Source organism: Serinus canaria, chromosome 20 (genome assembly GCF_022539315.1).
Source record: "Serinus canaria isolate serCan28SL12 chromosome 20, serCan2020, whole genome shotgun sequence".
NCBI classification, from domain to species: domain Eukaryota; kingdom Metazoa; phylum Chordata; class Aves; order Passeriformes; family Fringillidae; genus Serinus; species Serinus canaria.
The window spans coordinates 8,271,866-8,286,772 of NC_066333.1; the positions used below are offsets into that span (position 1 = coordinate 8,271,866).

Sequence of the window (14,907 nt, forward strand, 5' to 3'; positions counted from 1 at the left end):
GGCGAGAGCGCCCGCGGGGAAAGGCTGCGCTCTCAGCCAGCAGCGAGATCAGTCTAAATCTGTCCCTGCCTTGGGTTCGGTGCCAAAAAAGCCATTAGGGAGCAAAAGAGGATTTATTCCCACGCTGGGAGAGCCGGGGGGTGGCCCCGGGTCGCGCAGAGCTCCCCAGGGTGGAGAAGTCCTGGGCTGGATGTGGGCACTGGGGCCAGGACATGCTGGATGCTGCTGATGGGATGGGTGGATTGGAAAGAGCTTTAAGGGGATTTCTACCATGGGAATGGGGGGCTTTGGGCTGTGGGCATTGGGGTCTCCCTGGTGGCACCCGGAGTGCTGGCTGTGCCAAGCACCACCAGTCCTCACCATCCCCATCCTGGTTTTGGGGGCACCCCTGGGTTGGTGACCACACACTGCATCCTCAGCAGCTGGGGAGGGGTCCTCTCAGCCACTGCCAGGAAGGACAAATCCAAACCCCCTGGAGCCCATGTCCAACCCTCCCATCGAAGTGCCCAATAACGGTGCTGACAGTGCAAATAAAAAATCAATAACCATTTATTCGATACAGCTGTTTCATACATACAGTACAGGGAGCGCCTCGGCGCTGCTCGGCTGCTCGGAGCTGCTCGGACAGTACTCTCCAACTGAGGATTTGTCAATGATTAACAAAAGAACAGATCATCACAAATTGGGAGTTTATTATAAGATAGTTTACCGTTAAAACAATTTTATTTTTTGCAAATAAACACTTTTTAATATATATATTTATATATTTATATATATGGTTACAAGTGATAAATTGAAAATTTTTTTCTTTTTTTGTTGTTTTTTTTCTTCTGTTTTAATTTTTTCCCCAAAATACACTTATGCACTAATAACTGGCATCGACGAGAAACATTCGGATATGCCGTGGGATGGGTGTCACGAGGAGAGAAAGAAAAGAACAAAATGCTCTCAAGGTTCCTGGGGGTGGGAGATGCTCCAGGCGCAGCTCCATCCACTGTGGCCAGAGCTGGTGTGACACAGCCAACCTCACCAGGGTGTTGGTGCCAAGGGTTCCCCAGCTCCCCACGATCCAAGCTTTCCATTACTTCCCACAGGCTTGCAGCCCATGCCTGCTCCCATGGAGGTTTAACCCTTTCCTTGGGGACAGGGGTGATGGGATGGTGGGTTTCCCCAACAGTGGAGATGCAGGACCACAGTGTCACTGTGCCCAGGGTGACAAAATCCCCAAATCCCACAGGTGATGGGACAGAAGGGGACAGGACAACTCGTCCCCCCTCTGGTCCCACAGCCTCTGCTTGTCCCTTTGGATCAAGGTGGTTTTCCCTCTGGCACTGCCTCGCTGGGAGCACCTGAAGGGGCGCAACCTACTGACCCCCAGCAGTGACACTATGGTGTCACTTGGCCCTGCCTGTACACCTGTTGTGGCACTGGCAGGTGCTGGTGATCCCAGCATTGCTCTGGAACTTTCCCTGGACAAGCAGGGGAATAAAGGATGTCTCATGGAGAAGGTATAGGAGGGGAACATGTTCCTCTCTGAGTGATGACTAGTGGGGAAAACACCTTTTTTGGGGGGGGAAAAACCCTGAAGTTTTCACTTTCTCATAGACATTCCCTCCTGACCATGGTGCTGCCCTCACTGGGGCTGTGAGTGCTCTGAGGGTGACAGGGACAGCCCCAGCACCAGGACCGGTGCTCCCACTGCCTGCCCTGAGACCGCAGATGGTCCCTGGGGTACCCTCCTGGCTGGTGTCACTCCGTGAGGCCACTGCAGCTGTCCATGCTCCTGTCCCTGCTCCTGCCAGACACTCATTATGGAAGCAGAGGTGGATTTTAATCTGGACCTCACAATGACCCCCTGAGCTGGCCCTTTCCCATGTCTAACCTGCCCTGAGCAGCTCCCAGGGCTCCCCGCCTGTGGAGCACAGTGCTGCCAGTTAATTTAATCAATGAGAAGCCAATTAATTGCATGTTAATGAGAACAGAGTCCCAGGACATGCCCAAGGGGAGACAGTGAGGATTGTGTGGTGACCATCCAAGCCAGCAGCCAGGGCTACACAGATCTCCCTTCCCTAGGCCAGGACATGGAGCTTTCCTGGGGCCTTTCCTCCATGGCAGGACATGATTTTGGGATCCAGATGCTCCCTCTGCACCCTCACAGAGATTTCAGTGCCAGGCCCACAGCTCTGCCTGTGCTCCCCTTCCTGCTGCTGCCTGTGAGCTATTCCAAGCTGTCCTACAGCTCCCAAAGCTCTCCCCACTCCCCAGGGAGGCAGATCTACCCCAGTGACACCATCCAAACATGATCTGATGAAGTGCAAGCAGCGACCAGGCTGAGCTGCAGTGACTAATTAAGCTTTCTCACTAATTGCCTCGAGGCCCAGCACAGCCAGCAATGCTCAGGCAGTTCCCTCAGCCACAGGCACGTGCCCAGCTCGCTGGGCAATGCAGAGGTGGATCCAGGTGCCAGAGCTGTGGACAGAGCAGGAGCCCTGGCTCCCTGAGAAGCCACCCTGGCTTCAGCCACCACTGTCCCCCCTCCCTGGCTGGAGTAACCTGCCAGTGGAGGATGTTAATTGTGACTGAGCTGCTGCTCACAGCAGGGAAAGACACTGAGTTTCTGGTGGGCGACAAGGAGCAGTGAAGGAAAGTGAGGACTGAGGTTTGAATTGATTAAAGCAAAAGCAGAAGCTCTCCCTCTGATGCCTCTTTCCTGGCTCTGCATAGGGGAAAAATCAATTTAAGGTTTTCTGTTGTGCTACTGAGAGGAAACGTGCCCATTTCCCAAGGACCGAGGTAGCCTGGTTTTGTCTGGAGACGGGCACACCCCGGTCCAGGGATGGCTCCCCCAGGCTGGAGCAAAGTGTGATGTCAGTGTCAGCACAGGAGCAAAGAAGAGCTCCAGGGAAGAGCACAAGCAGGGATGGCACCACAGGGACCTGCCACCCTGAGAAGGGTGGTCAGGGGCTCAGATGCATCTTTGGAAGCAGAGACTCCTTCTATGGTGGGTCCCAGCCCAAAAGGACAAGGGGAATGTGAGGTGCTTGGGCAGCAACTGGGCTCATCCTACAGCAGGACCCATGATTGTCTCTCGATGCTGCCCCCGTCCCTGTTACACACCTCCTGTGGCCACAGCTGGGGGACCGAGACTCCATTCCTCCCTCCTGGGCGATCGGCACCGTTGGGATGGAGCACAGGGACCCTGAATCACCTTTGGATGCCCCCAGGCCGGGGGACTGACATCTCCCCCTGACCCTGGCACTGCCATCGTGTCTCTGCCATCACAGCACTCCAGGCCCGGCAAACACAACCCGAGCACCGAGGCACAGCACCCTCACCACAGCTGCACTGCCACTCTCCACGGTGCCCACAGCATTCTCACTACTTCCCATTGAACCCTCCAGCCTGACCAGCCGCAGAGCACCCCCTCTCCTGCTCACACCTGCCACACCGCCAGCGTGTGTCCCGCTCCTTGCTCCCTGCTCTGCCCGTGCCTCGCACCACGCAGACAAACAAACCCTGCCGAGCCCCCAGAGCCGCTCCCTGCCCGGCACCTTCCCCCTCGACCCGCGGCTGCAGGGAATGCGCGGCCAACTCCCCCGCTCCGCAGCATCCCCCGCCCGACCGGGTCAAACATCTTTGGAAACATCACCCCGGAGCTGGGAGGCCGCCGGACAGCCGGGCAGCTCCCCCCGGAGCGGCACGGAGCCGCTGGGGAGGGTCCCTGCCCACGGGACCCCGCTGCTATTGCACTTCTCTTTCGCTCAAGCGTCGCCAGGTTGGCGCAGGGGAGGGGAACCACGGGCCGGGGGAGGCAGCGGGGCCCCACCGAGGGGTATGTACATGGGCAGGGGGTGGAGAACGTTCCAGCTTCCTTGATCCTGTTTGTTTTCCAGTGTGAAACAAGGTCCGTGATTTGTTTAAAGTGGTTAACTGGTATTTTCTGTCTCTTTTTTTTTTTTTTTTTTTTTCCTTTCTTTTTGTAAAAAGAGGGTGAGAGGAGGGTGGGGCAAGGGGAGGTGGGATGGGGAGGAGGGGACATAAAACTGGGAGAGACCCCCACCCTGTTACCCTGGGCTGTAAACGAATCCTCGGAGACAAGTCTCTGAGCTGCTCATTTCTCGGGCAGCTTGCTGGCTCCTCCCTTCCGCTGGCTCGGGGGCTTGAGGGCGAGCTCGTCCCCCTCGGGGCTGCCCCGGGAGCCTTCCCAGTGCTCGAGGGTTTTCTTGTGATTAGTCTTTGCTGCCACGCTCTCTCTGCCCTTCGGGGACATTTCCAGAGGCCTCTCCTTGGGTTTTCTCCCCCTTTTCTTCCCGTTTGTGCTTTTCTTTTTCTCCTCTTTGCTGGAAGAAAGCTGTTCCCTGTTTTTCTTTTTCCGGCTGGCCTCTGAGGAGGTTCGGAACCAGTTCTGTGTCCGTGGGGTGACACGGGGGTTAGTGACAGTCCTGGGGGCAGGCACTGGCACCGGTACCAGCACCAGCACACACACCCCGAGCCTGGCCCACCCCTCACCCCACTGGCATCATCTCTCTGAGATCAAACTATTCAGGCTGAGCTGCTGCAATGTCAGGGACACCAAGGGGGACAGGGAAGAACCCTCCAGGCTGACTGGGAGCTGTTAGTCAGCTCTGCTCTTAACAGAGATGGATGGATGGATGGATGGATGGATGGATGGATGGATGGATGGATGGATGGATGGATGGATGGATGGATGGATGGATGGATGGATGGATGGATGGATGGATGGATGGATGGATGGATGGATGGATGGATGGGGACAGCCCAAGGATGCGTGTGTCAGAGCAGGGACTAGCCCAGCCCAGCTCCAGCTGTTTCCTTACCTCCGAGTGAGCCTTGATGATGTGGTACTTGACGCCACTCTCGGAGCTGAACTCCTTCTGGCACAGGAGGCAGCGGTACTTGCCCACTGAGTGGTCCCCCTGCAAGACACAGCAGCTCCTGCAGAGCCCCAGGCGCCCCAAGGGGTGGCCCTCCCCTGGCCCTGGCCCTCCCATGACCTCAAAGTGACACAAAATAAACAGACACAGGTGGTTCAGACACTCATGTCTGAACTCATCTCTGCCAGTCTCGGTGCTGGGCCAGGAGCTCACAGCCACATCCTCTTTCTGATTTTCAGTCCATGCCACTTATGCTGCTGCCTGTGTGTCCCCAACATCAGGTGATGGGGCCATTGCTCCCTGTCCTCACTATCAGCAGATCTGTGATCCTCTGGGACTGAGCCACCATCAGATTTATGTCCAACACTCACCTAATTTTCCTGTTAAATTGTCAAAGAGCCAGGGTGAGTGCTGGATTCCTGTCACCAGCGCCCTGGTGGGATGACAGATCTCCTGGCTCTGCTGCAGGTCATGGCACGTGGGAGATAATGTGCTCTCTATTGACGAGGGGGTTATGGATGGGCCCCTCTGGGCCATATATTTCCTCCCTGGGAATTTCTCTATAGCTGTAAATCTTGACTCAGACAGGTCTCTCATTTCGGGAGAGGACAGGCCAGGCTTCAGGAATCCTTGTGCAAAATCATGCTGGTGCATCAATCCCCACTGGGGATGGGGTGCTGGCTGGGAGCAGCCTCTGCTCTTGCTAAGGCTCTCTGTATTGCAACCAGTTCTGCAGGATTTTACAGTGGGAATCACAGACCAGTCCTGGGGGGCTGTGATTTATTTATGCCAAATTTGTTGGCACATGTTTTCAAAGTAAATCCTCTTCCCTAAGGGGAAGAATCCTGCTGACGGCAGTGTGGGGGTCACAGAGCAAGTCCCCATTGCTGACTCCCAGTACCTGGGCTCAGCTGTACCAGATCCAGAGGGTGCAGCTCTGTAGTACATGGAAATGTTCATGCAGATCTTGGCTGCTTCCTGTGCATGGAACCAACCAGAAACCAGCTCCATTTTCTGTCAGAGAAGGAGCTGTCCTAGTCTTCTGTGTTTGCTCTTTTATCCTGCATAAATCCAGCTTCTCCTGCCGGATCTCTGCAGCCCATTTTCTAAATGATCTCATTAAGGGCTGCAGTTCCAGCTAGCGCTGGAGGAGTGCAGGAGTTGGTGTTTTTAATAACCACGGGGTATGTATTGGAGCTGCCTCCTGGAAGCTCCATTCAATGGAAGCTGCAGCTGGAAATGTTTCAGGGTATAAAGCTTTAGCAGCTCTTACTTGGTTCCAATTTGAGGGACCTACACAGAGCTCCTGATCCCTCCCCTGGGGCAGCTGCAGGGCACTGGAGCTCAGGGCTGCTCCATCCATCCAGTGGGGGGGCACTGGTCTCTGCATGGACCAGCTACCTCTTCCAGACTCAGCTTATCTCAGGAGGCATTACACCAGCATCCCTCCAGCTGGGCTTCCAGAGGGGCTGTAGGGCTGCCCAAATTGATGGGAGAAGACTCCTGATTCCCACCTGCCTCAGGAAACATTCAGTTTCCAGCACCCAGCTCCTTGGCTCTGAGCTGCTGTGGCTGATGCGTGGTTGTGTGACATGCCGGCCATGCTGCTTAGCCAAGGGCTTGTGAATGATCCAGGGGCTGCAGGGACTAGCTGGGCAGGGGCTGGTGTGGGACAGGAGGACATGAGGTAGGAGGACTGCTGTGGGTCCAAGTGTGTCTGGAGCTCCCTGTGACACTTTGTGTGTTAAAGTTCTGGGCTTGGGTGAGAAGCCTGTGTTGTGGGACCTTTTCTGTATAACTGGATAGCGGCTACATCCCCTCCATCCTATGTACTCAGCTCAAGCCCCTCTGCCTCCATCTGCCTAGTGACAACTCACTTGGAGCAGCACTGCCAGCCAGACCTCCCACAGCCACCATTCTTTAACCTGTGCCATTGTCCCTTGCCTTGCTCCTTCCAAACCAGCTGGTGGGGAAGAGAAAACCCAACACCAAAGCCACCTCTGAGAAAAGGGTGTAAAAGGCAGGACCTACCTTGTTGCAGTTGGCCAGGTGAGCCTTCAGCCCCGAGACACTGGAGTAAATGGCTTCACAGCACTGCAGGAAAAAACAAAGTGGGGTTAGACATGATCCCCTTCATCCCCTGCCTTCCTCTGAGCTGTGGCCAGGAGCCTGCTGAGCCAGCACGACCACTGGCCCAGGCTGAGCAGTGTGAGGTTAATGCTCTGCAAGGCGCCCAGGGCTCTGGTCACACGTTTCCCATTAGTGCTAATGGGAGTCATGTGGCCACATCCCTCTGCAAAGGGCTGAGAAACATCTCCCCTGAATGTCTCTGTGGAAAACCTACATTTGTGAGCTGTCGGGAGGTCCTGCTGGGCTACAGGAGCTCTTGGAGCCACAGCAGAGGCTTAACAGAGAGGAGAAATCACCCAGGCAGCGGCATGACCAGTTTCTGAGCAACGTCTTTTCCAAGTGCCTGTGTATGACATTAATTAGCCAGCCCGGCTCCCCTGGCCTGGTGGGAACTGCCTCCTTCAGAACTCCCATTAGCAAGGCTTTGTTTGGGACGATAAATCCAGGCTCAGCACCAGGGTGGGGTTCACCTCTCTGTCAGCTCGGGCCAAGGCTGTGTTTCACAGGGAGGTGAGGCACACGCACCATGCCCTGAAGTCTGTGCTTGTCATAGGGCTTTAAAAAGCTTGGCTTAAATCTATCTTCACTTAACTCTGGGAAAAGCAGGTTCTCTGCATCAAAAGGCTGTGCAGGATGTGCAGCCTTCACCCTGTCAGGATCTTGGGAGCTTCCCAAAGGCAGCTCCAGAGCTCAAATTGGGCAATGCTGCACCGTCAGCCCAAGGGTGGCCCTGTCCCCAAGCCTGGTGGCTTCAGCACACAAGGAGGATCACAAAGGTAGGACATGCTTTAAGCAGACACAGCAGCTAGCTCAGAGAAAGGAGGTGAAATGAGTGTCTGAGCATCGCTGTGATCAGGGGACCAATAAGAACTATTTTTGGTGGGTTTCTGTCCAAAAACCTCCCCCTTCCTCCTGCAGATGGAGAGCAGCCAGCCCCCAGAAGAACAGACAATCCTTACGTTGTTAGGACAGTTGATGCGGCCCTTCTCCTTCACTTCATTCTTCCAGTTTTCCAGCAGCCTGGGATTGAGCTTTGGGAGCCCTGGCCGAGTGTAATTGAGCTGTGAACAATAGCAGTTGATTAGCAGAGCTGCACACCCCAGCCCAGTCCATGGTCCTGCCTCTTCACATGGGTCTTGCCCTGCTCTGAAGTGAATAGGAGCTGAAAACCACTTGGGAGGCTTCCTGAGATGCCACTCTCCCCCTGGGCACTGCAGAGCAGGGAGGTGGCTCTGCCCACTGCCCTGCCACCAGCGAGGAGTCCATGGCAAGCAGGAAAGGAGAGGCTCCTGCTCCCGGCTCCATGCCCACAGGGCCAGGACTGGACTCAGCCTTTTTGGTGCATGGTGTCAGCACAGCCCTTCTGCCATGTTTTATAACCAGGGGAATAAACAACCCTGCACACTGGGCAGAGGGGCCAGGGGCCTCCGTGGCTGTCTTCCATGGATGAATGGGCACAACCCGTTAAACAATGAAAGGCTCTTGTGTCTCTGCCTCTCCTTCTGGCAGGGCTGCTCCCTCCAAGTGCTTTTAATTAGCGCTTTATTAGCGACTTTGAGGGTTAGCATAGCAGGCTGGCCTTCCCAGCTCCAGTTCTGCCTGTTCAGCACAAGCCAAGGCAGCTGAGGCAGCTCCAGGCATCTCCGGGCCTCCCAGCCACTGTGCCTGGCCCTACCTGCAGGGCTGGTCCCAGCCTGACACTGAGCCACAGTGCCAAGGTCTGCAGGGGACACCGGGCTGCACAACCACACCAGCACAACTCCCAGCCCAGCCTGGTGAGCTCTGCTAGAGCAGTGGATGTTGTTTTGGTTCCAAGCCCCAAACCTTCCGAGTGGGAGCAGTGCTGGGTGAGCCCACAGATGGCACGGTGCAGGTGTGGGTACCTGAGCACCTGCCACTCTCCATAGGCACCTCTGAGCACAGGACCCAACTGCACCCCTGCATCCATGCTGGATGGACAAGATGCATGGCCACAAGGTGCTTGCAGAGGTGCAAACCCAGGCTAAACATTCCCTGAGGTCCTGGAGCTGGTGATCTGAAGGCAAAAGGAGGCTGGCTGGATTTCTTTTCCAGCTGTGACTTTTCCTGAACATGCTGATAAAGCTGCAAATCTGCATTTGGCCGGCTTGCCCCAGCTGTTCCCAAACCTCCCTGCACAGGGAAGCTTGGATGTTGAAGGCTCAGATGCCAGCCCCTCCTTTCCGCCCAAACTGAAGTGATCCATGTGCCCCTGCAGCCCTCCCCTTGGCACGTGGCAGGGCACGGCTGGGTCAGGGAGCACTGGGCTCCATGTGAGGGGCAGGGGCACAGGGCCTTGCGAAACAGCGCTGTGAACACTGCTAAGGACGGATGTGGATGTGGAAAACTCCCCCGAGCCCCAGTGCTGCAATTCTGTCGTGCTTTGCGGCTGGGGGAGATGCCAGCAGAGCTCTTTGAAGCTCTGGGATGGTGCATCTACCAAGAGCTTGGTCCCCAGCCCAGGGAAGGCAATGCCACCTCCAGGGTAGAACACAGGAGTCCCTTTTTGCCATTGATACTAAGAGCCAGGATGCCAAACAGCCTCCATAATTAAAACCCAATCAATCTCATGAATGAGCAAACATTAATGGTAACCGCACACAGCCCCAGCAACAACCTCTCCCTCTGCATGTCCCTGGGGAGGAGGCGAGGGGGGATGTTCAGAGATGTGGACTCTGCTGCTCTGCTTTCCCACTCCAGAGAAAAATCCCTCCCTGCTCTCCTCCAACAGTCCTGCACAATAACATGCAAATCCCATGTCTTCCCAGGGCGCTGCGGTTCTGGGAATGTCAAAGTCATCTTTATGTCTCTATTAAGAGGGAGCCCCAGGCATGGAATATTTTATATTTTTTTTTCTTTTCCATTTATTTTCCTCAAACAGCCTGTAAGTGAAAATTTTCATGGCCAAATCATTAAACGACTACAACTGGTTTTGGCTACAGCCCATCTCTTCTGAACAGTCGAAGGATGCTGGGCTGGGAAGGTTTGTTTCCTTTGACTGATGGTTTTATTTAATTAACTTTAATATTTCAATCCTCTCTGTTCCCTAGACAGCTCTCCCCTTCCCCAAAATATATCACAGTAAATGAGAACCATGCAGGACGTCTCAGCCGACGAGTGCCCCTGAAGCCTCACCAGGTCCCCAGCACAAGGTACAGTTCTCCCTTCATTCTGTGGAAGTTGTGGGTGATGCTGTGAAGGCAAAATGCACCCAGGGGTGCTGGGCAGAAGCCAGGTCCCACTGGAGGGTCTGCTGAGCAAGGGAAGGAAGGATGGACTCAGCCCCACAGCTGGAGCTGGAATCCGGTTTGGCCCCCAGTGCCATGAGTCTGCAGGGCTCAGCCTGGCTTCTGCCTGCATTGCAGGGCCATTGTTTTGGGGGACAAACCCAAGCCAGCCTCTTCTGCTCTGGAATTTATCCTGGTTCCAGTATAAAACCTCAAGCCTGGAGATGACTTTTCCCCTTTAGCTTTATGACTGGCCTATGGCTGCCCCTTGCTCCAGATCCCTGCACCTCACAGCACCACACTCCACAGGGATGTGCAGACTCCATGGCTGCACCTATTCCACTGAGACCCTGAGCTGTGGGGAGGCAAATGGAGTGTCCATGTATCCCACAGTGGAGCTCTGCATCCCTCCCTGTGTGGCACAGCTCCTATCTGGGCTGCAGGAGTCCAGCACAACCTCCAGCACCTTGAAGCGAGGAACCCCACCTCAAGCTCTACCAAGAAAGTGTCACACACTGAAACAGTGGAATATCCACAGTATTTTCTCCCCTTCTGCCTCTTAGATGACTCTTCCCTCTTCTCAAGGACGTTGTTTCTCATCCCCCACTACATCCCAGAGCCCACTGCCATGAGCTGGGAACCTGCAGCCTCAAGGCTGCTCATGGGCAGGCAACAGCTCCAGTAAAGGCCAGAGGAGGGTCGGCATCATCTTCACGGAGCTTCTGCGGAGGGGATTTTTCCCAGAAAAGCAGCAGGGGTGTGCCCTTCCCCATCTGACATCCCCAGCAAGCGGCTGTTGTGAAACACCCCATCTGTTTCAGCTTATCTGGAGGCAAATAAAGCTCGGAGCGAGAAAATAAGACTCCAGTGTATATTTAGAAATGCTGGATTTGGTTAGCAGAGACCGAAGGCAGCGCAGGGCCTGGGATGGAGCAGCGATCGTTTATTCTGATGCCATTGCTTTGGTGTGAAGGAATCCATCCTCCCGGGGAAAGGCGAACGCATCCCAGCGCAGGCCACCAACGGGATCCAAAGCCAGCATCCCTCTATCCCTCTCCCTGGCTGGGACCGGCTGCCACGTGGCCACAGAGCAGGGGCTGCAGTGGGGCTGAGAACCCCTGTGTCCCATCGGCTTGTGCCTTCCCCTGGGAAAAGGTCTTGCTGCCTGGAAAAGGGATGGAGAGGGGTGGCTTTCTTCATCAGCTTCCTTGAAATCCACACTGACTGCTGCGACCATGGTGGGGAACTGGAGAGTTCAGGGATGGAGCTTGTCCTGTGTTGCAGCAAGTTTGGGTGTATCTGTCCACCTCTGGCTAGAGACCTGAGGTGGGAAGCATCTGTCCCTCTGGAATCCTGGAAGTCTCTAGGGCTTGCTGAAAAGGTGAAGGAGCAGCTGCCATCTGCTGCTGATCCCTATCATCCCACTTTTCTCCATGTCCATTACAGGGTCTGCAGGCCCAGCAGTGTATTCCCAAAGGCTGGGCATGACTCAGGAGGAAGAAGAGGTGGTGGTGGTGTGGTGGCTTTTCTGGGAATTCCATCACTTCCCACTAGTCCCAGTGCCCTGGTCAAGGTGAACTGGTGTTTACCTTCCTGCTGCTCCAATGGCTCTGGGCTGTCAGTTCCCTCAGGGAGGGCCACCACATGCACTCGGTGGGGTGGTGGCATGGGGACACTGCTGGCTTCTCTGAGCCTCCCATGGGGCACAAGGCTGACCCACAGGCAGTTCTGTTTTGGGGTCATAATGAGGTCAAATTGGGCACTTGCTGGGAGATTTCTTTCTACCCCTAAACTGAACCAACTTGTAAAGACAAAGCAGTCCTGAGCAATTCAAACCGTGGCTGAGCAGAGCAGCTCAGAGCGTGCTGAAGTCAGCAAGCTCCCACCAGGCTGCCTGGGCAGAACCTGCCTCCCACCTCCTCCCAGCATCGCTCATCAAGGAAAAATGTCATAGACTGAACAGATTATGAAGTGTTGTCAAGGGAACGTGACAGTCACTGCAAGACGTACCCACAGGCACACGCATGGCTATGTACGGATTCACCCACTACACTGACTTCCTCCAAAATCCATGTGGGACTTCATGCAGGGCCTGAGGTCTCTTGATCCTCCAACTCAAGAGCCTTGTTTTGCCATCTGGGAGTTGATCCAATTCCCCCCTTTCCCATTTTTAATGCAAAACTGCTTCTGCCAGCCTCACAGCAATTCTTTGCTTTTTAGCACTGAGATGGGGTTCAGTTAAACTTAAACAATCAGACTCTGAACACAAGAAATGTCTCATTAAAAAAGCCCACCAGCACTTCATGGAGCAATTACACCAGTGCTGGGACCTTTACAATGCCTTTGTCAGCCTGAGCATGTGCCCCTGGTCCAGGCCTGGGGTCCTGGCTGGCCTTTAATTCAAAAAGAAAATACCCAAAGTCATGAGTAAAGGGAACAATTCCAAGTGCAAAGAGAAGACTGCAAAAGCTGAGACAGGAGAGGGGGAAAGAGAGCAGCACACCTCTTCTCGCACAGTATCTGAAATGAAACAGCTACTTTGGGCTTGGTTTTTTAAAGTTAATGCATTACAGCTGAAGTCATCTGGAAACCAACAGTGGCAACACCAAGCACTGGTGAAATAAAACGTTTGCAAGCATTCTGGCCCTGAAATGCCCAGCTCTGCCCCAAGGTGAACAGCAGCGCTGCAGCTGGATCCCCTTCTGTGCCAGTGCCTCACTGGGATGCCAGTGGGGGTAAAGAAACTGCTGGTTTGTTTCTGGGCTGGTTTTCCAGCTGTCCACCACATGCAGACCAGAGGTGAGCCAGGCTTAGCTTCTCTGGGGTCTCTGCAGGACCATGGTGACACTTCTGCTGAGCACACACAGGTGGCAGGACAGCATGGGACAGCCTGTGGGAGCAGGAAGGCATTTTGGTGCAAGCTCTGCTCTCCTGCCACCCCTTTTCCTGAGGTGACCACCATCACTTCTCCAAGCTGGCTCTGAGACTTGGGCTGGTCTCATGGCTTGGGGTAGGTCCTCTGGGCTGGGACTGTTCACACTGTCCTGCTGCCCTCTGATCCTCACTTTCATCTTTGCAATGTGCCCAGTATCTTGCCAGAGTGAATTTCAAAGCACTGGACAAGAGATGCCCAGCTCTTCAGAGCAGGGAACAGGCCTGGCACCTATCTGCAGAGTCACCTGCTCAGGAAACAGGCTGCACCTCATGCAGGGACTCTGCATTGAGTCCTGGCAAACAAAAAGAACTCCTATTTCCTCTCTTTTTTCCCTTTTACACTGAAATGGTTTATGATTTACTGCTGCTTTATTGCTTTTACAGTCCAGAAGGAGGATACCTGAGGGAATTTTAGCTTTAGTACACCCCCAGGAATAATCACATCCTCCCACAGGCAGAAGGGAGGTTTGGTTTAATGTGTACTCACTCCAATGCCTACAAAAAGCTCAAGCCTTTGGGGCCCTGTACAAACCCCACAGCACTGCTGCTGCAGCTTGGGGGGCTCAGTTCTGTCTCCACTCACTGCCTTCCTCTGCTCCCAGCAGTACTTGTCTGGGATGCTGCAGGCCTTTTACCCCCAGGAAAGCATCTCCCAGAAGTTAAGGAAGAGACATGGAAGGGAGGGAATTCTGCCTGGGGCATCTTTGCTCTCTGACAGTGCAAGGGAGATGGTTTCAGATCTGATCTGCTCTCTTCACGTGCTCCTCTTGGCTGCCAGCCTCTACTTCCCTGCTCAGCATGGACCAGAAATGACCTCCCACCCCAACACTCTCGGGGCCAGACCTTGATCTCTTCCCAGTGCACCTCTTCCTCCAAAGGGCACAGCTGTCTGCCGCTGGGAGCCTCCAGACCACAGCAGCTCAGCCTGTACTGGGTGGGCTCTTCAGCAATAAATCTGCCATCACAGCTAATTAATTTAAGGCACAGCAAGTGAGACATGTGAGCCTTCAACCAGCTGGGGCCAGGCTGGAATCCTGGAATCTCCGTGTACAGCTGGAGCCAGGCTGGAATCCTGGAATCTCTGTTTACAGCTAGTGCAAAACCAAAAGAACTAAAGGCTGCTCACCCGCTTTGTTTCAGGCACCAGGTCATCCTTCATCCTCCTTTTGGTCCAATCCCTGGCCAGCTCATCCTCTGCTATCTCCTGGAGGTGGAAGACGGCGACTTGGGCCGACGTCCGGCGGATGCGGCCGCTTGGGGTCCTCTCAAAATCTTCTACAGGACCAGGCTCTGGCTTCACCTCTGGCTCCTCTGGAGGCTGCAAGAGAGACAGAGTCAGGGAGGGCATGACAAGAGAACAAGCGAGCTCTCCAGCCCCAGGATGGGGATGCTGGGATTTGGGCTGTGTCTTTCCAGGCTTGCTTTGTGCCTGCCCTGGAGCATGGGAGCAAGGGGAGCACCCGCCTCCCTCAGCCCAGCAGCAGCCATAGACTGTGTCCCTCCATGCTCCCACGTGTATAAATGTCTCCAGTTATTAGACTTAGGGAGTGATTAGTGTCGGATGCACTGTCAGTAGGGATCAACAGAACAAAAAGGGATGCTCCCCAGGGATAGATCCTGCCACCCCAGCACTGGCAAGCAGCTGGTGCTTTTGAGGGAGCAGCCTGAGGTCTGTTTTTTTTCCTGCACAGCATAGATGCAGG

At 54.7% G+C, this 14,907-nt stretch overlaps 1 protein-coding gene across 4 annotated transcripts in view; it reads right to left on the bottom strand.

The window, feature by feature from the left end:
• Nucleotides 1-531: 531 nt before the first annotated feature.
• Nucleotides 532-14,907, bottom strand: part of ZNF512B (zinc finger protein 512B) — a 30,123-nt gene continuing 15,747 nt past the window's right edge. For all 4 annotated transcript variants that reach the window (XM_050982119.1, XM_050982120.1, XM_050982121.1 and 1 more), the window contains 5 exons: nucleotides 14,331-14,522; nucleotides 7,985-8,086; nucleotides 6,927-6,989; nucleotides 4,839-4,937; nucleotides 532-4,405 (listed from right to left, as the gene is read on the bottom strand). In XM_050982119.1, the coding sequence (XP_050838076.1) occupies nucleotides 4,112-4,405; nucleotides 4,839-4,937; nucleotides 6,927-6,989; nucleotides 7,985-8,086; nucleotides 14,331-14,522 (750 nt within the window). In that variant the 3' untranslated portion in view covers nucleotides 532-4,111. The remainder of the gene's footprint in view (nucleotides 4,406-4,838; nucleotides 4,938-6,926; nucleotides 6,990-7,984; nucleotides 8,087-14,330; nucleotides 14,523-14,907) is intronic.